Here is a 20258-nt window from a genome sequence, read left to right as displayed (position 1 = left end):
TGAAATACCTACAGTGCCTAGAACTCAGAATTACTCAGGTGTGTATAACTATCAGGAATTAGGCCATGGTAGAAGAGGGCCCAGGCAGGACAGATGGACCATTATCTCATTGCAAAGCAACTTATATAAGCCCTCATTACTGAGGATTTGGGTTTTTCAAATTAATCCAAAAAATGCTAGCATTATACCTTCTAACAAATTATTTTAAATAACTATTTTAAATGTAATAAATTATTACATTAATTAAACAAATAATTTTAAATAAGGCAATAACTATTTGAAATTAGTAGAGCTTAGAGAATTGCAGTTTGGATCAGGAAAAAGGAATAATTTCACTCTTGCAGTACAGTAGTACAGGGACAGGGCCTTTGAGTAGTCAGAAGGTAACCAAAACATTGAAAGGCTAAACTGATGGAAAAGTATTTGAACTTTTGGGGGTGATAAATACGTTCATTATTTTGATTGACGTGATATTTTCACAGGTGTAAACATATGCAAAGCTCATCAAAATGTACACTCCAGATACATGCAGTTTTCTGTATTTCAATTATACTTCAAAAAAGCTGTTAAAAAAAAAAAAAAAGGGCATAGGAGGCAGCCAAACAAACCCTGCTACGGTTTGAGTCTAAAAGTGTGGCACTGAAAATCAATGCATGGTGCTACCTTTGGCAGGCATGCAATAACTCTAAGACACTAGGTTTTAAACACTAGTTTAAACGGGAGCACACCTAAGGTTTTAACAAACCTCAATCTCTTCCCAGTTCCTCCGTAAGTCTAGTCTGTCTCAACTCTAGGCATACTTATAATGACAATTGGAATCTTAAGGCCACTGAAGGAATGTTAACAGAAACTAGCAGTAAATGAACCTCAGTGGCCTACGTATAGCTATAGCAAACTGAAAATTTTAAAACTAGAATGAGGATATTACAGCAACAAAAAGCAAGAACATCAGGGCTGCTGACTTCAAGTGCAGCCGCCATCAGCAAATGGATGAATTGCCAACGTGTTATCAAGGATTCCTACAGTCCTTCACTAGTTAAGTTAATCAGGTTTCATATCCTGTAAGTAACAACCAAAGAATCACAGGCTACAGAATATTAATTCTAACATCTCTAGAGAATATTACTTTTAAACTCACAATTCAGTATACAACTCAGTACACCAAATACGCTTCTCATTTCTATAAACTACCAACCAGGTAAGCCATTGAGTGATTAAAGAGAGTCAAACTAAAATTCATAAATTGATAGGAAAGTTTATTTAAATTAGTAAAAGAATATAAAAGTATACTCATGTATGCAAAATTACCTCTGTTTGTTCAAACACAGTCAGTGGGTCACTTATTCCCCTGTAGTTAAAGGCAAAGTAGAAATAGATACATGCACCTGCATCGTAAGTCTGCGTCACCCTAAAAAACAAAGAGACAATCCCCACAAGACTTTAAGTTAAGTGAAATCAGATTTAACATTTAGAAATGTAAAGGTAAAATCATTTAATCTGCTTAAGCCATAATCTCATTCTCTACCCAGACTCTTAACTCCATGGAAGGAATGGAGATTGGGTGGATGAAGGAAACACAGGAACTATCTGTGCTATTTTTAACAACTTTTTTTTTTTTTTTAGTAAATCTGGATTATTACCCAAATAATTTAAAAAATTAAAAACAATGTACGTTTCTCCAATTGATCTGAAATAAACAAAACCCCTACCTCCTCAGAAGAGACTGGCTTGGTTTTGTTTTGTTACAAAGTATAGGGAAGTTAATGAAGTCCCCAAACAGACTAGATGGGACTTGGTGATCCATCATAAGCCTTCTAAACTTGCTCAAAGTCAACAAAATAGGCATGAGAACGTAAACCTTGGAAATAAGAGAAATGTTCAAATACCAAAAATGATCAGGCTGGGTAAAATACAACATCTTCACTAACTTCATATTAATAATTATTAAGAACTTTGGAAACAAATTGAATGATCAGATCAAATAGAGTGACAAGGCTTTAAAATACTGTCTCTGAAGGTTTTACACTCTAGGCCCCATATGTGCACATGTTGAATGTGTGTTTACAAATGATACCAAGCACATTAGATTATCAAATCATATATATGACATATATCTGGGCTCTCAAAATGCAGTTAGGTGAAGCATTTAGAAGAGGGCTAAGATAATCATAGTCAGATCTGCGAGTGCAATTTACAGAGGTTCCTACAAAGAATTTAATTTAACAGAAGGAGCATACAGAGGAAATACTCTTTTTACTACAACAATACAAACAGAATCTAATCTAAAATTTTAATGGCCTTTTAGGCCAAATGTTAGGTGCCTCAGAACAGAAGAAATGAACTGTTTAACAATGCTACTGTCAATTTGCCAGCTGTGTGTTTCTTCTAGTGTTAATTCACACTCATAAAAAAGATCCCTTGAATGTTTACATTTTAAGTACCAGATTTACAAAGTTTAAGAAAAACTGGAGAAGAGTTTTAACAATGAGGGCACTATCATTTAGGAATAATCAAATTTAAATACATTGAAAGGATACCTGGATGAAATGAGTTGATAGCAATTAATAAAATATGTATCACTCATATTTGAATCAATATCTACAACTAAATACTAACAGAGCATTGCTACCTTCCAACAAATCTAGGATTTATACCACAGAGTTCAGTTTCAATAGATAAACAGGCTTCTAAAAGTCATATAACAAAGTTTCACTGATTAGTAACTCAAAGACAAAGTAAAAATAATAAAAAAACATTTTTTTGAAAACTTCAATTTGGATCTACTTCAGAAACTGACTCAGGTCTATACCTCATCATTGAACAATTCTATTATTTAAGACACTTAAATGCCAACAGCTTCCAAAATTATCTGGACAAGTGATAGCATGCCTGCCAAGGTTATTATATTATTCTTTAATTTCTAATACATTTTTGGAGTTCTTATGTTAGACTCACTGGCCAGGAATTCCTTCTCATAATTTAGGATTAGAATTTCTATTCCAGTATAAAGTACATTTTTTTTTAAAGATTTTATTTATTTATTTGACAAGCAGAGATTACAAGTTGGCTGAGAGGCAGGCAGAGAGAGAGAAGGAGGAAGCAGGCTCCCTGCTGAGCAGAGAGCCCAATGCGGGGCTTGATCCCAGGATCCTGGGATCATGACCTGAGCCTAAAGCAGAGGCTTTAACCCACTGAGCCACCCAGGCACCCCTAAAGTACATTTTAATAGACAGAAATGAAATAAATGAACCCAATAAATATACCCTACAGCTAATTATTTTCCTTGGGACCTTTGATTTCAATGAGAGCTATAATTATTTCAAGTTAATTTTAGAATAAATTTTTAAAAATAGTTTAAAAAATGTATCTCACACATTCAACATTTACATTCAACACACAATAACCTCCTTGGCCCACATTATTAAGCAGCTCAAATCAAACTAAACTAAAATCAAACTCTGGTTAAACATTAATTTTATCAAGTATGAGATACAAGAACTATATTTAAAATTCCTTACCAAAACTATTCAAATAACTAGACTGCACATTCTAAATTTTGGTCTTATAAAATGATTACAGAAGCTGAGCATTTAAGCTTTTATCAGAAAATCATTCTTAAAAAAATAGCTGCTTAATAAATGACATATGTCAAATTTAGTCTATCTACCTACAGTACATAATAAAGAGCCTTAGTTAAAGCCCTTATGAGTTCCTTTTGAAGATCCAAGACTTGTGCTATCCTGAGGGCAGAATATTTTACTTCCCAATAACTTTCAGTAAGTGATTTGTCACAGTGATATTCTCATAATGGAAGGGGAGAAGTCTGGACAGAGAAATAGAAAGGTGGGGCAGAAGAAGAAAGAGGGGACAGGGGCACCTGGGTGGCTCAGTGGGTTAAGCCGCTGCCTTCGGCTCAGGTCATGATCTCAGGGTCCTGGGATCGAGCCCCACATCAGGCTCTCTGCTCAGCGGGGGGCCTGCTTCCTCCTCTCTCTCTGCCTGCCTCTCTGCCTGCTTGTGATCTCTGTCTGTCAAATAAATAAATAAAATCTTAAAAAAAAAAAAAAGAAGAAGAAGAAAGAGGGGACAAAATCTATTAAGTCGCTACTTGGTAAAACATAGGAATAAAAAAAATTCTCAACTACAAAAAAATAGATTCCATTATTTAAAGTATTTCAAATTTTACTGGTAACAAATGACTTTTGGATTATTAGGCCTGATTTGCTTTCAGTATTACAGTAGGAGGCATGACAGACCAGACCACCAAAAGAATTAAGCATCAATTTGGGTTCAAAATATAAATGAATAGAAATTTTTTTCTTAGACTTTAAGATAAAAAACTTACTTTAAAGGACATCTCCAAATTAAAAAAGAGAGAGAGAAAGAAAGAAAGAGAGAGAGAGAGAGAGAAAGAAGAAGAAAGAGAGAGAGAGAGAAGGAGAAAGAAAGGTGTATATTGTTACACCTTTATTTGGAGAAGTTCTGTCCAAGATCAGTCATTAGGCCACCAGCAGGTTTATCAAGTTGTAAGTTCTTTATTGTACAAAGCAAGGCCCCGATTTTCCCTTCCTTTAGATATCAAATGACCAGTCAATAATCCACATTTTGAGCTTTTATGTTTTTAGATTTATCCCCAAATACACTTGTTCTAAAACATGTTAATACATAAATTAATACATAGTTCAGTACTTCCTGAAATGTCATCAAACCCTGATATTCTCTCTCCCACACAGAAGCCAAAAACACATTTTCAAGTAGATCTTTCAAGCTGACATGAACATTTAATGTCTAAGAAAGAGGCTTTCCTTAGATCTCATGTTAGAATTTTGCTTTCTTATCCCAGCAAAAGCATAAAAATTTAGTAAATTCTGAAAGATATCTGTCCCAAAGGGGACAATAAGTAGAACTAAGAAATATAATCTGGTAGTAGGGAAGTACGAGATGAGGATATAAAAGATAGAAAAAAGAAAAAAATCAAAAGAAACAGCAGTCTGAAAAGCATAGAAATATTTGTAGTCTTTACAAAGGAAATATATGCAAATTATCATGCTACATTAAAATATTAAAGAGGACTTAACAACTGGATGCCTTCATGAGGATTTGTCAATGGCGAAGAAAAACAGTACCTAAATTTTCCTCACTAGCACTAGTATAGGTTGTCTACCTCAAGTTTCATGTAATGACCTCACAACAATTCAATGGCATTCATATAGCCCTTCACATGTCCTCTCTCACATTTCAGACTCACAAGCTCATCAAGTAGATGGTATTACACTGCCTTACTAATGATAAACTCTGAGCTCAGAGATTAAATTACTAATAAACAGCAAAACAGCGCCTTCACCTGTCATACACATGTAGTGTTACAAAACAAAGAAATTTAAAAGTAAACAGGAAGTTGCCATGGCCACACAGCTGGCCAGCAGGGTCTGGTTCTTGAGCTGGATTAAGCCCAGATCTGCCTTCCCAGGCTAAGATTAAGTGATTCTGAGCAAATCAGAACAAGCATCACAAATAGAAATACACAGAAATGGTATTTTGGTGAAGCATATCTGTTGTTTAGAGTCCCGCATCAGGTACACTTAACAATAAGGATATTACATTATTTCCCAAATTACCTTAACTTCTAATTTTGCTTCTATTGTAATTTTTGTGTTTATTTCTATAATAAATACTGAGTTACATTCCTGAAAACCACATACACACACACACACACACACACGAGAGGCAGTTATGTAACATAGAATGTTTAAAAAATTTTAAAGTGCTAGATAACTACTCTATCATTTACTTCAAGGATCCCCTTCAAATAATCTCCCCTAATTTCCCTTTATTCTCCATTCCAATTAATTCTATAACTTTATAGATAAGTCAATGCTTGACTCAGTCTTCATACATTTAATCTTCTGGTGTTTTACACAGGTCTTTTAATAAGAAAAGATTGACTACAAAGCGCCCCTTCTCAAGAAAAACCTCCTTTTGGACTGCTGCTATCTAACAAAGAGGTCAAGACTTTCAGTTAACTGCCCACTGTGGAAGGTATCAGCCACATGGAGTGTTTTAAATTTAAATTATTTGAAATTAAATAAAACTTAAAATTCAGTTCCACAGTCACATTTCAACAGCTCCAGAGCCACATGTGGCTTGTGGCTACCATAATAGACAGGGGAGACAAAGAACATTTCCATTGCCGTAGAAAACAACGACTTAATCTTTATTTGGATATTTTGCTCCACTCATTCCTTTATTCTATGCCCATTCATTTAATCAATAACAAAGTGGTTAAAAGCACCTTTTGTCTATTGAAGAAAAAGTTATGTTGAGTGTGTATTAAATTATACTTTCTTGAACATATGTGTGATTTACAGCTTCAGTGAACGAAGAGGGAGTTCTTTACTTATTCCAGGAGCTCCAAGGTTTGGCTCTGCACTATCATGCTGTTCCAGTAGGGTATAAGGCTCATTTATGGAAAGGTATTCTACTCCTAAAGCCCTAAGGACTGCATTAAAATCCTAGTGGCCCAATCCTAAGAAGGTGGCAAAAGGGAAGTTTAGGAAAACTTGCTAAATGGAATAGACTGAAGATATTCCTCAGTTGGCAAATTACATTTCTCTACTAATTAGAAAATGTGGTTTGTTTTTCTTTTCAGGGTAAGTAGTATAACAACAACAACAACAACTCACCTGCAGGTAGAAAGAGGAGCAAATTGAACACCCTTCTCTTTGCATTCCCTTGTTATTCGCTCTTTTACATTTCTGCAGAGATCCACAACCCTAGAAAACATCATTGAACACAATAAGAAGTTTTCAAAAATTTTTCAAAAATGTGAATAAATGCTAGTTTACCTGGCATCCTTCCACTTATAACTTCAAAGGAGCAAAGTTCTTTCCTTTTTTGCCATAAGAAAGACAGAAGTCAGAAAAGCATACTCAAGCCTCCTGAAGGTGGTTTCTTATATTTAGGCAAGCCCAATTTCAAAACAAATTTAATTACAAGATTTTAAAAGCTTTAAAAAAGCCATAATGAACACATTAATGAAAACTCAATTCTGGGTTTATAGGAATACCAACCTGTGTCCATGTCTAAAACATTTCCCTTAATATAAAAATAGTAGTCATTGATGTTATACCAAATGTCCAATAGCCTACTGTCAAGCACCGAGCTAAAATACAGCTCAACAAAGACTTACTGGACATGAACTATGTATAAAGCTATGCTAGACTGATATTAAAAGTCAATGAAAACAGACAGGTAAGAAATCGTTCTTAAAGGGAAGAGGTGATTGATAATATTCGAAATGTCAATCCTTTTTTCTAAAATTTAAATAAACTTTTTTTTTAAAATAAACTTTTTATTTGAAATAGTTTTAGATACAGAAAAATCACAAAAACAGTACAAAGCGTTCCTCTTTTCCCAGTATCCTCTAACATTAACATATTATATTAACCATGACAGATTTGTCAAAACTAAGAACTGACCTAAGGACATCACTATTAACTAAAACACACACTATATTCATATTTCATCAAATTACAAAATTCATTTTGACCACAAAATACTGTTGTTTTAAAATATGATGGTATCCGATTTCTTTTGTTATTTAGTGTTGTTTTTTTTTTTAATAAAGAGAAGCTTAGGCTTGATTTACTTATTTATTTATTTTTAAAGATCTTACTTATTTATTTGATAGAGAGAGATAGCGAGAGAGGGAATACAAGCAGAGAGAGGGAGAAGGCGGCTTCCCATGGAGGGAGGAACTGGGCTGGACCCCAGGACCCTGGCAAGGATCATGACCTAAGCCAAAGCCAGAAGCTTAACAACTAAGTCACCCAGGCGCCCCTTGTTGTTTAGTTTTTGATACAATTTTTAAGGTCCTATTTGGGAGTGGAGGAGATATAATGGTGATGTATCCATATTTGGGGAACAAGCTCAGGAAAAAGTCCTGAAATAGAAAATGGATGTCAATCAGAGCTTCCAGGGTGGAGATCGAGAGACAAAAGATTTGACAGATAAAAGATTAATCTATTTTTTTAATATGAGCTATAACATTTTGTTATTACTACATATTCCATTTGTTTTGGAAAATAAAGCTCCTAAGGGACACATAAGCCACCTTATTCTCCAATAAACACTCTGGCTACACACTGACACTGACTGTATTTTAAATCTTGGTCTTTTTAGAATCAGGAGAACAGAAAAGATAACAAAGAAACTCAAAAGGCTGGGCCATCTCTAGTCTAAAGACTGATTTGACTGTGTGAGAACCAATCTGATTTAAAAAACTAATATTTACATGGATTATGCTTCTTAATCACATTAAAGTTACTTATACTTCCAATAAGAACAAAGAATATACATTAAAATATAAATATGGGATTTTAGTATTTTATTAGCTACTGTAGTAGCATGTCAAATTTTTTTTAATATGGTATCTTCAAGTTTTATAAATTCTGATTGATTTTATGAGAGTTCCAGGCAAACATGATTTATCAAGTTTATCTGTGCCTCAATTATGGAATGATAGGATGTATGTTTTTAAAATACCTCTTGTAAAAGTATTTGGATTATTGGAATTTATTGTGTCATTATTTTGAAAATCCAACTTATAAAACAAATACCTGAAATATAAATTAAAGCTACTAAACTTTAAGAGCTATAGGGGTTAATAAAGATTATAAATTTATAAATAAGTTCTTTATCATGACTCTAGAAGACAGAATTTTTTACATAACATTAATTTGTTGCATAACAATAATAATAATAATAACCTACAGTAGTAATAAGGAGTAGATGGAACCAAGAACTTGACTAAATGGTTAAAATCCTTAATGGGATACTTTCTAGAAATGATTTATACAGAGGGGGTTCTGAAAGCATTCTTTCATAGAACTTGTACAAAGTTCAGTCCATTTGGACTGCTCATCCTATGGGAAAGAAAATAACTGTGTATACTTTTAAATTCTTACCTGACCTATTAGCAAATTTAACCCTGTTGACTATTTCCTATTTGAAAAAAAAAATTTCCTTGGGCTTCTCTCACATCACTGGTTTTCCTGCAAATCCTCTAGATATTATTTTCTTTTGCTAGCTCTTGTTTGTATGCTCATCCCTTAAATGCTGGGATTCCCTGGAATTCATTCTCAGGCCCTCTTTTTTTTCCATTCAGCTATACTACCTATAAGGGTTTGTATTTACTCTCTTGGTTTTAATCCCAAATCTCATGCCAGTGAGTCTCCAAAATCTTTAAATCTCCAGTTCAGACCTTTTAGACAGCTATTTTTATAGGCTGTATTCTTTTTTTTTTTTTTTAAGATTTTATTTATTTATTTGACAGGCAGAGATTAGAAGTAGGCAGAGAGGCAGGCAGAGAGAGAGAGGAGGAAGCAGGCTCCCCACTGAGCAGAGAGCCTGACGTGGGGCTCGATCCCAGGACCCTGGGATCATGACCTGAGCCGAAGGCAGAGGCTTTAACCCACTGAGCCACCCAGGCGCCCCTAGGCTGTATTCTTATACCATTCCAGAGTTCACTCATAGGACTCTGCAGAATATTTATTGAGCACTTAACAGGTATAGCCATTTTGCTAAGGCTACTGAGAAATACACAAAAACTAGTAAGACCAATAATCCTGTGAGAGACTTATGCATGAAAAGGCCTAGCAATCTACTAATGTGTGAGAGTTGAAGACTGATCCCATGGGTTTCTGCTAAACATGGTCTCTACCTAGCTAAATGTTTGAAAGAAAAAGCAAGTTGCTGAATAAGTAACAAGTAAATTTTATGTCAGGAATGTAGCTGCTTCTCATTAATTTTATTTAAGAAAACTTCAGCTGATGGTATTGTTTTAAATGAAAACAAAACAAATACATAACCCTGTATAAAAGTTACTGTCAGTGAGTAAAATAAATATATAAAAAATACACAAGAAAAGGATTTAAATAGTGAAAAGATAGTAGTGATTAGCTTCCATAGTTCCAAGAATAGAAAGACAAATGGCAATCATCAACTAATAGTAACGGATGAGGAAATTCATAATGCTGAAGAAGTTAACACTACACTAACCTACCGTTCCCAGCAAGTAAATATATAAAAGACTAAAATGGTCTTTGAGACAACTATGAATAGCTACCAAATGATATTTGCTGTTCAAAAGTTCAGATGTCAGTAAGTTGATTTTTTTATTTATAAGATTTATCCCCTTGTTAAATATCACATCAAAAACTAAGTAACAGATTGGTACTATCACTTGATCACTGTTTTATAATGCATGGACTATGAACATCCATGCACCAAAAGTTAGAACCCAGAGTAGATAAAGAATGAATGCAGAAAAGTAAAAAGTATTCTGGGGGAGGGGAGTAAAGAGGTTAGAGTAGAAAAAAAATGTTAAGATATGTAATATCTACAGGTGGATTCATGGGGATGGATCTGTTATATCTAATTTACTTTATAATAGCTTTAAAATAATTTGTAGATTTTATAAAGAAAAAGTAAAATGTAAGGCATACTCAAATAAAAATGTACCAACAGTCTTAAGAATTTTTATTACTGAATGAGTTAACTCAAAGGTTTTAATAAAACTATCTCACATTTGCTCATCAGTTTTTATTATCAATTCCCTAACCAGTATCTGTATGTACATGTGTATAATGCAAAAACAGAAATTGTACATAATATCTTAAGCTGGATTTCTTTTAGAAATCACTGAAATACAAGTTAAAATCTTACTTAATATTTTACCCCTACAAATATCAAAAGCTAAATCATTTATTACAAGAGAAGGTTAACAGTGGTTTTAAAATTTGGGGGGACTTTTCAGAGGACGTTTAAGCTATTAAGCACTTAAAATTTTACACTAAAGCTAGCGAAACTATACAGTGACACTTAAGGGCTCAATAAGATTCTTTAAAACGTAGACTCCAATAATATCTTCTTCTTCTATGGGACATGGACAAATCTGCCTCAAACAAACAAAAAGGCTCACAAATATGACATTCTGAAGAAGATACTGATTTTTTTAAAATATTTATTTCTTTTAGAGAGAGAACACGAGTGGAGGGGAGGGGGGAGAGAGAGAGGGAGAGAGAGAATTTAAAGCAGACCCTCTGCTGAGTCAAGAGCCCAATGCTGGGGCTCAATCTCATGACCTGAACTGAAAGAGAGAGTCAGATACTCAACTGGCTGGAACTACCCAGGCATCCCAAAGATATTAATTTAAATAAAAGTGTTTCTTTACAAAAATTTAAAAATTCATATATTCATATACAAAGATACATTATTTCAGCAACTCCTATAGCATATTTGAATAATATTAGACATTTTATTATATTTTACCTGTCCCAAGGAGCAGAAGTCTCGAAAGACTCTCCTAATACATAGTATTCCAAGCCCAAGTCCTGTCAAAACATATATACAAAAATCAAGATATTACAACAGGCGCAGAAGAATGAATACTATTGTAATATTGCTAGTATTTCACATAATTTTTAATATTACCTGTTTCTAATGTAACCTCCACTGCTCTTTACTCTCCACTCCATAAAAGCACTAGAAAGTGGCCCTGAGAGTGAGCTATAACCTCCAGGAGGACAGGAACTTTGTCTGTCTTGCTGTCTTCTGTACCCGTGTACCAGGCAATGTGCTTGACACATGGCAGGAATTTAAATATTTCTCCGAGGAATGGAGTCTCTATCTAAGAACTGTCTGTGTACATGCCCAGGAAAACGTATATGCTTCAACTTTACTGCAACCTAAAATTTAGATCTTACCAAGGATTAAATTTTTTTTTTAAAGACTTTTTAAAAAAATTAACTTGACAGAGGAAGAGAGAGAGCACAAGTAGGCAGAGTGACAGGTAGAGGCAGAGGGGAGGCAGGCTCCCTGCTGAGCAGGGAGCCCAATATGGGGCCAGTGCCAGAACCCTGGGATCATGACCTGAGCTGAAGGCAGATTGATGCTTAACCGACTAGGCCACCCAGGTGCCCCAAGGATTAAGTTATTTTAAAAATGAGAACACAATCCAAGCTTTCTTAGAGAAGTAAAAACAAATTTTATATAAGTTTATGTATTTCCTTCAGAACAATTTCCAAGTGACTATTTAGAAAATTCAGCACTTGAGAAAGTTAAATTCTCAGTAGGACATTTGAGGAATGACTTTTTAAAATAAGACCCTTCAAATTACATAAACAAGCAATATTTTCAAAATGTAACCCTAGTAAGAGCAAAAACAACTACAAAACTTGAGTTTATTACAGCCAAAGTAGAAAAACAAAACGAAATAAATGAATAAACTTCTGAAAGAATACTTTCCTATCGGTAAGTATAGTAGACTCTTGGTCAACATGACTAATAAAGTTTCTCAAAAATAGAAAATCTGGAATTAGAAAAATTTTAGACAAATTATTTTATTTAGAATTAATTTTATATAGAAATCATCACCAGTGAACCAATAATTACTTGGAACCAAGTTAAATACCAATTTTTAAAGAGTTAAAGAAAGATTATATATCTTTAGAAGAGATTATGAACCAGTCAGAGTAGAATGACCTAAATAATCTTTAAATTCCTCAAAAACATATAAGGAAGATTTCACTGGGCTTCTGAACACTTGTAAGCTAGTCTTACATTCATGTAAAATGATGTGGTACACCATACTAGATTAAAATTTAAGAAAATAATTTTATTCATTCAAAGTAAGGAAAAGTATGGTCTGCAACATAAACTGACAAGGGAAATAAGAGATAACTTACTCGAATGTATGCGATGACATAGGTCAGCAAATAACCTCTCTGTCCATTATCTTCTCCAGCTGCCAATCCACTGTAATTAAAGAACAAACTGTGAATATTTATCAGATGTATTTATTAAAAATATATAAAACTAACCAAACTAATATGACACCCAAAGATAACTGCTTAACAGATTAACAAATATTACATTGCATCTAATTTTAATTTAATCTAATTTATCACAAATGTATCAAAGAGCTGTCAAAAGAATGAGCTTGGGTAACAAAAAGCTAAAAACACATAATATTTCAATTTGGTCATTAATTTCAAACTTTTATCTATCAAACTAATAAAACTGACTCCTACGAACTCAACTACTTCTACCCATTCTGACAACAGAGAATTAGCCAGAAGAAACAAATTTAAGAAAACTTTAATAAACTTCACAAGCAAAACAAGATACCTAAAATACTCTTATTTTATTCATATATTCTTATCCATATATTCATGTGTCATTACAGTCTTGTTCACATATAAAGAGGTACAATGATGGACTACATCTTCCAAATGCCAAGAAGTTTTTTGCATACTCATGCACATTGCATATGAAGTAACAGACACAGTGTTTATTTTATGAAATTTGTAACTTAAATGAGACAAAATATATGTACACAGAAACATTAAAGTTTAGGAAGCAACATATAATTACAAGAAAACAGGTAAGGTTTTATTACTATGAACTATTCATTTCAGTTTGAAAGTAGTTTTATCCACAGAAACTGTATTTGGTGATCTAGTTAGAACTAATCCCAAATGATATATAATTCAGTCCAAGTACTCTGCTTTGTAAAAGTCATTCTTATTCTACTACCTTCAGTAAAGAACTTTCACTTTTTCTTGTTCCCATCATCAGAGAGAAATTAAATTTTAGCTATTCTTAGTCAACTGAAGAAAACTTAGCATAAACTCCCGAAGTGCCCATGGGAAAAAAAAATCCCTCAATAAAACCAGATAAAAAGAAAAGTGTACTTTCATGTGACTTTCTTGGGTCATAATGGGTGATAAATTTCTCTGTCTCTCTGTAGAATGCCATAATTACACCTCCTTGGTCTCAGGATGCTGAGCCCTTAATCACAGTGTTGCCTAAGACTCAGGTCTTGAACCTCTGTTATTTGAGCCTTCTCTGGAAGAATCAATTTTCTTATTGCTTCGATTAACACCTTAGAGTTAAGTTCTTGCTTCCCCCTAAGTTTTGCTTGGATTTAGCAGTAAGTAAGTAATACTTCATAGATGTACCTTTTATGCTATATAAATACTGTAAGGCAATTTTAAACTCAGATGTAAGGGCCAAATCAGATTTTCTGACTTAGAATATAGCTGCCTATAAACAAATCAGTATCACCCAGGGAACTGACAAACACTTGACAGGAGCAGCTCTAGTCTTGGAATACAATGGAATGGAATACAAGGGAATGGAATGGAATGGAATAGAAAGAAATGAAACGGGGGGGGGGGGGGGTGGCCTGGCCTGTTTGTATTACTAAATGTTAATGACCAAAGAAGACAAAACTTAAAGTCAATCAGTTGAAAGTGAAAAGTAAGAAGAAATAATATAATTCTGGATTGAATATATATGGATTTGAGGTCAGGGTAGGAGGTCAAATAAAGGTCTAAAACAAGAAGCAAACAAGTCAGAAGTTTGCTGTGGTAAATTGTGTGCATGGAGGAAAATATCTGAGTCTATACCTCAGGTAGATATGAAGCAGAGTCAGACACTGAGTTCAAGAAAGAAAAAAACACTACTGAGCTAGGAAACAGGTACAATTCTTCTCGGGCCTAGCAGCAGAAAGAAAGGACAGTGAAGACTAGCAAAGGGTGCAGGAGACCTGCGCTGGAAATCCCTGAGAAGGCACACTCTACACACATATTTGGTGGGAAGTAACAGGTAGGGATATTTAGTAGACTTGTCTCTCTTAAATCAGGATGAGAAAAAGTCCTACTTTGCAATCCCATGTCAAGCCATTTTTCTTTAGATCCTGTTCTAACATCTGGTGGGGTGGGAAGATCTGCTTCACTTTGGGATTCAGTGTGACAAACCACACAGAAACATGCATTTTCTTATCCAAAACAGGAAAAAACCAAAGTCATTCTAATTATTCATAAATCCCAAAGGAGAATAAAAGTCATTCTGGGCTTGCTTTTCGGAATCACAGGTTTTCTGGCAAATTTAGCTTTCTGTAACTTCGATCTCTCTCTCTCTTTGTCTCTTTCTGTAACTTTCAGAACTCTATCTTCCAGACAGGATTACTTTAAAATACAATATTATAAACAAGAGTAGGGTGTAGAAATTAAATGCTTTTAACTTGCCATTTTGCAGCCATTTTGGTATTTAACTTGGGTCCAAGTAGTAATTGGTTCACTGGTGAGGACAGCTATATAGAATTAATTCTAAATAAAATATGTCTAAAATTTTTCTAATTCCAGATTTTCTATTTGTGATAAACTTTAAAAGTATACTAAGGTTCAAACCACTTTATGGCAAAGTAGCAATATCCATCTCTTACTTCCTACTCCTCTCCACAAATCTCAAACATCAATTAACAAGGTTCTTAAATAAATTTAAACCTGTTTCATGAGAAAGGGCTGGGAAGACTAATGAAAGAGGAATGAAAGACAATCTTTTTATATAAAAGAGCCATCTGGTGAACCTAATCACTCTCATGTTGAATTACATTAAACAACTTAAGCACACACTTTAAAAATAACAATAACACATTACCTTAAGTTCTATGATAAATGTCAATACATCTGTCATGATTGCTGACAGGGAATGTTTATTCTGTTTAACCCTTAGAGAAGTTAAAGTATATTGCTAGCAAACATAGATAAACCACCAAAGTATGATTATTCAACATTTGCCTATTATGTTCCATTGGCGCATACGTGTTCAAAGGTATGTAACAGTGTTAGGGTAGGGGTATAAGGAAAGAAGGAAAAATGGCTAAGATAACACTTAAAAATGTTCTAAACTGTTGGGAGTACTTTATTTAAAATAATCAATTCAAAGCTAATGAGGTGGTAGGAACAGAAGATAAAACAAAAGAACAGAAAACAAAAGATAGATGAATAATGTCCTAATTCAAAATAAAGTACATGAACTAAACTAACTAATCAAACTTTAGCAGAAAGAAATTTATGCTGCTTTTTAGTTATGCAGAAGAAATCATTCACTGGGGAGCAAGGGTTGGCCAAGTGGCATCTTACGTAAGAAAAATATCCCTGAATCTTTCAGTGATTAGAATGAAGAACTAGTGCCTAGGAAGAAATACGGAGAAAACCAGGACTTCTGCTAGAAAACCATATGAAGATATTTCCAAGTATCAAATCAAATCAAAACCAAAATAGCCCTAAGTCATCTGCCTAATGACAGCCTGAATTGTTAATACAGAAGATTTCTGCATCCAAATGAAGGAAACCAGGATGAAAGCACATTAAGAAATTAATTATAACATAACTAATAAGTAGCAAATAATAATAGCCAAAAAAAACGAGACCCCAATCAAAGTTTGAGGTTTAATGTTTTGCCCTTGCTTTAAATAGGTATCTCACTTACTATAACCTATTTTAATGGATGATTTTGATATGTTTTGTTTGATATAAACAGATAACTTGAATGAACTCAGTAGTTCTGAGGCTTCAGTATCAGTCTCTAAAAAGACCTGGATTCATCCTAAGAAAGTTCATTTTTAACTTCTAAGTTGTAAATGACTGGAATTACATGGGAAAAACAAGACAAATTATATGACAGCAGAATTCATGACAGTTGGCGGCTCAACTTAAAACTGACAAAATGGCTCTGATAAATACCTAAAAGATTAAAATACACTGTTTAAAGAAGGGCATAGCAGTTAGGCATATATGAAACAGAATAATAATTGTTAGGGAAAAATATTCAGTTTCCTTAATTCTTTCAACAAATGTTCAATCAAGCATCTAGTATATACTAGGCATCAGCAGTGATATCCAAGAGAAGACAGGACATGCCCTATAAAAATTGTGTCTTACCTCACATGAAAAGGCATTTTGCCATCATGCTACCCACCCAGTTCAATAGGAAATGCAGCACATTATTAACTACTAATGAGTTTGCTGGCTACTCTGAATTGTAATTACACTTAAAGATACTATAAAGTAGAATTTCTATACATGTGTATCCACTTGTGAGGGTGTGTGTGGGAAGTAGGTTGAGGACCAAGGGATTAAGGTGAAACTAAGAAAATTTACCTTATTTATATAACATGATTCGAATATTATAGTGTACATTTCCCTACAAGTGCTCCTGAACAATTTTGAAATCCCAATTAAATATTTAAATATATAGAGCGCCTGGGTGCTCAGTGGGTTAAGCCTCTGCCTTAGGCTCAGGTCATGATCTCAGGGTCCTGGGATCGAGTCCTGCATTGAGCTCTCTGCTCAGAGTGGAGCCTGTTTCCTCCGCTCTCTCTCTGCCTACTTGTGAACTCTCTCTCTGTCAAATAAATACACAAAACCTTTAAAAAAAATTTTTTTTAATATGTAAAAAATTTTTTTAAAGTTTCAACCTCTAATATTTAAGAACAGAAATAAAAGATTTACTTTAGATATAAAAGGTTTTCATCTAAACCACCTTAATTTTTTCCAACACCATGGATTTTAGGAAATAAAAGCTAAAAATCAAATTATGTATAAACTCCCAAAACCTAGAAACCAAAAAGTAGGCACACGTACATTTCAAAAATAAATTCAGAGATTAGCCTGTAATCTAAGCCTTTCAGATACTAACTGAACTTTTATAGCACAATTACTCTTAACTCATTTAGTTAAAAAATCAGTAATTCCCAGAAAAGGTACTGTGAAAGAGGAAAAGTGAAAGATTAATTAATTTCATCTTTTACTAAAGAAATTCCACTTGCCAATTTCAGAATAAGGTAAAAATAAAACCAAGGAACTAATTTGCAATACTCAAAAACAGTACAAAAGTAAACTAAAAATCAAGCCCAAGATTAGATCTTTTTCTAAGAATTCTGCATTTAAACACTAAGTTCAGAACATCCTAAAAATGAAGGGCTAAATATTATATGTGAAAAAAATACATAAAAGTGAGGCATTCTAAAAGACAAGGCTACAAATTAAGTGCCCATTTATTTTCATAATAGCAAAAAAGGGAAATTAAAGTAAATATTTACAAAGAACTCAGATTAAACATAATGTATATTTTAAGCTCTGAAATTAAAAGAGGAAAATGTTATCCAGGAAACTTAGTTTATGTACTTAGAAAGGAAAGGAAAAAAATGTAGTCCTGATAAATGGCATTTCACTATAGTTCTCATCAATCAATCTCATAATCCATCAAGCAGACAGAAAGAAACCACCCAATCATTATTCAGTTGGTTATAGATGTGAAATGTTTTCTGTTTCTTTATACCAGCATAAAACAGTAAGTGACGGGTGGAGTATAGAAAATTTATCAAATTCTTTTGTTTAAAAAATTTCCTTTTAAAAACATACTAATAACATGTTTTATACATATACAATTAACACTAAATAGTAAGAGGATTATGTATTTTCCATATTTTACTCTAGTACAATGAAAGCAAACATTATACAATCAGCATTAATGGAAAAATATAATAAAATATTTAATATATCTCATATATGATCACAAATTTTAGAAGTAAACCAACACATTTTAAGTTGACTATCATACATTACCCAAATTTAATACTTTAAAGGATACATTAACAACAGTTTATAGATACCAGAATTTTAATTATTTATTTTTTTAAAAGATTTTATTTATTTATTTGACAGAGAGAGAGATCACAAGTAGGCAGAAAGGCAGGCAGAGAGAGAGGAGGAAGCAGGCTCCCCGCTGAGCAGAGAGTCCAATGTGGGACTCATGACCTAAGCCGAAGGCAGAGTCTTAACCCACTGAGCCACCCAGGTGCCCCTCAGAAGCCAGAGAGAGCCGAGAGAGAGAGAAGGGGAAGCAGGCTCCGTGCTGAGCAGAGAGCCTCATGTGTGGCTCAATCCCAGAACCCTGAGATCATGACCTGAGCCAAAGGCAGTGGCTTAACCCAGGTGAGCCAGGTGAGCCAGGTGCCCCCAGATACCAGAATTTTAGATTAACATTCTCTTGCCATTATGAACTAAAAGCCATACCCAAATTTTGCAGCGATGTCATACACTTGCTTTTCATGTTGAAGAACCTTCTCACGGTCGCCCTCAAATAGTAATGTAGCAACAGTTAGCTGATTTGGATCAAATCCTTTGAACTACCAAAAAAAAAAAAAGATTATTACAGATAAGTCTTATCCTACAAAACAGTAAATCAAAATACATTTTGCTCATTTTTCCTTCCGATCTGGGCTCAAAGATACCAACTGTTTAAAACTGAGCTTTGGAATTTTACATGTGAATCAAAAAGAATGTTTAATGCACCCATTCAGGTTGTTACAAATAACAAAGCTACAGAAAAATACTTATTTTCAAAGTATGCCATAGTGTCATATGGGTAAATAATACAACAATAGAACATGTAAGAATTAGAGCTGCAATAAAGAAGCAAATTAAAATACCAAATGATAGAATATAATGAATTAGCAAAATGTAACATGAGCAAAAAGTAAAAAATAACAGCATCCTTACATACCAACAATAACTTCTTATTAAATAACATTTTCAAAGGAGATCTTACATATACAATTAAAATACCTAAGAGTAACAATAAAAGAAAGTATGTAACCTCATTAGGAAAACATGTCTAAAAATGGATTATAAAGACTTATGTTCTTAGAATGCCTCAACTAAGCATATAAACCTGTCAATCCTTGCTCAACTTAATATACAGGTGCATTCCAATTCTGATAGAAACCTTAATGTACTTCCTAAGATGGTGAAGAGTTTCTAAAGTTTTTCCTAGGTTGATTAACAGTAGGCTATGATGGAAAACAAGGAAAATTCTAAAAAACAAGAACTAGATCTATAGCAATTAAATCCATTTAATTTTTCAAGAACAAAAGCCATTTAAAAAAATGTGATACCTTTTTAAAATTCAATTTATATAAATTTAAAAAATAAACAAAAAAACAGTTCACCTTCTCCTTCCATCCCTCAACCCCTAAAAGCAAAAAAAGTTCATCTTCTTTTCCCATGCCTCACCCCTGTTTCTTGCAGTTACCAGTCTGTTTTCTGTATCTATAAGCATGTTTTTTTGTGTTTTTTTGAAAATTTTTTCCAGATTGCGCATATAAGAGAAATCATACAGTATTTGAGACATGAAAATGGAGTCTACGTCCTCAGTCAGTACATAAGATGTCTCAGACATGGCAAGTCAATGTAAGAGAAGCAGGGATTAGTTAGTTAATAGTGCTGCCACAACTGGTTAGCAATTGGGGGGAGTACAGGGTGAAGGTTAATTTAGAGCTTTATCTCAAATCATAAAACTGAAATAAATTCAAAGAGTAATAAAGATAAAAAAATTTTTAATTCCCA

At 33.6% G+C, this 20258-nt stretch overlaps 1 protein-coding gene across 1 annotated transcript in view; it reads right to left on the bottom strand.

Moving 5' to 3' along the window:
• Nucleotides 1–20258, bottom strand: part of AGPS (alkylglycerone phosphate synthase) — a 160773-nt gene that overhangs the window by 27316 nt on the left and 113199 nt on the right. Inside the window, exons 14-18 of the mRNA XM_044242402.1 lie at nt 18927–19039; nt 12747–12816; nt 11332–11393; nt 6684–6773; nt 1309–1408 (exon numbers count right to left, since the gene is read on the bottom strand). Coding sequence (XP_044098337.1) covers nt 1309–1408; nt 6684–6773; nt 11332–11393; nt 12747–12816; nt 18927–19039 — 435 coding nt within the window. The remainder of the gene's footprint in view (nt 1–1308; nt 1409–6683; nt 6774–11331; nt 11394–12746; nt 12817–18926; nt 19040–20258) is intronic.

This window comes from Neovison vison, chromosome 3 (assembly GCF_020171115.1).
Source record: "Neovison vison isolate M4711 chromosome 3, ASM_NN_V1, whole genome shotgun sequence".
Taxonomy (NCBI): Eukaryota; Metazoa; Chordata; class Mammalia; order Carnivora; family Mustelidae; genus Neogale; species Neogale vison.
Note: the sequence above shows the minus strand (reverse complement) of the source record. Positions and strands in the feature narration are given on the sequence as shown.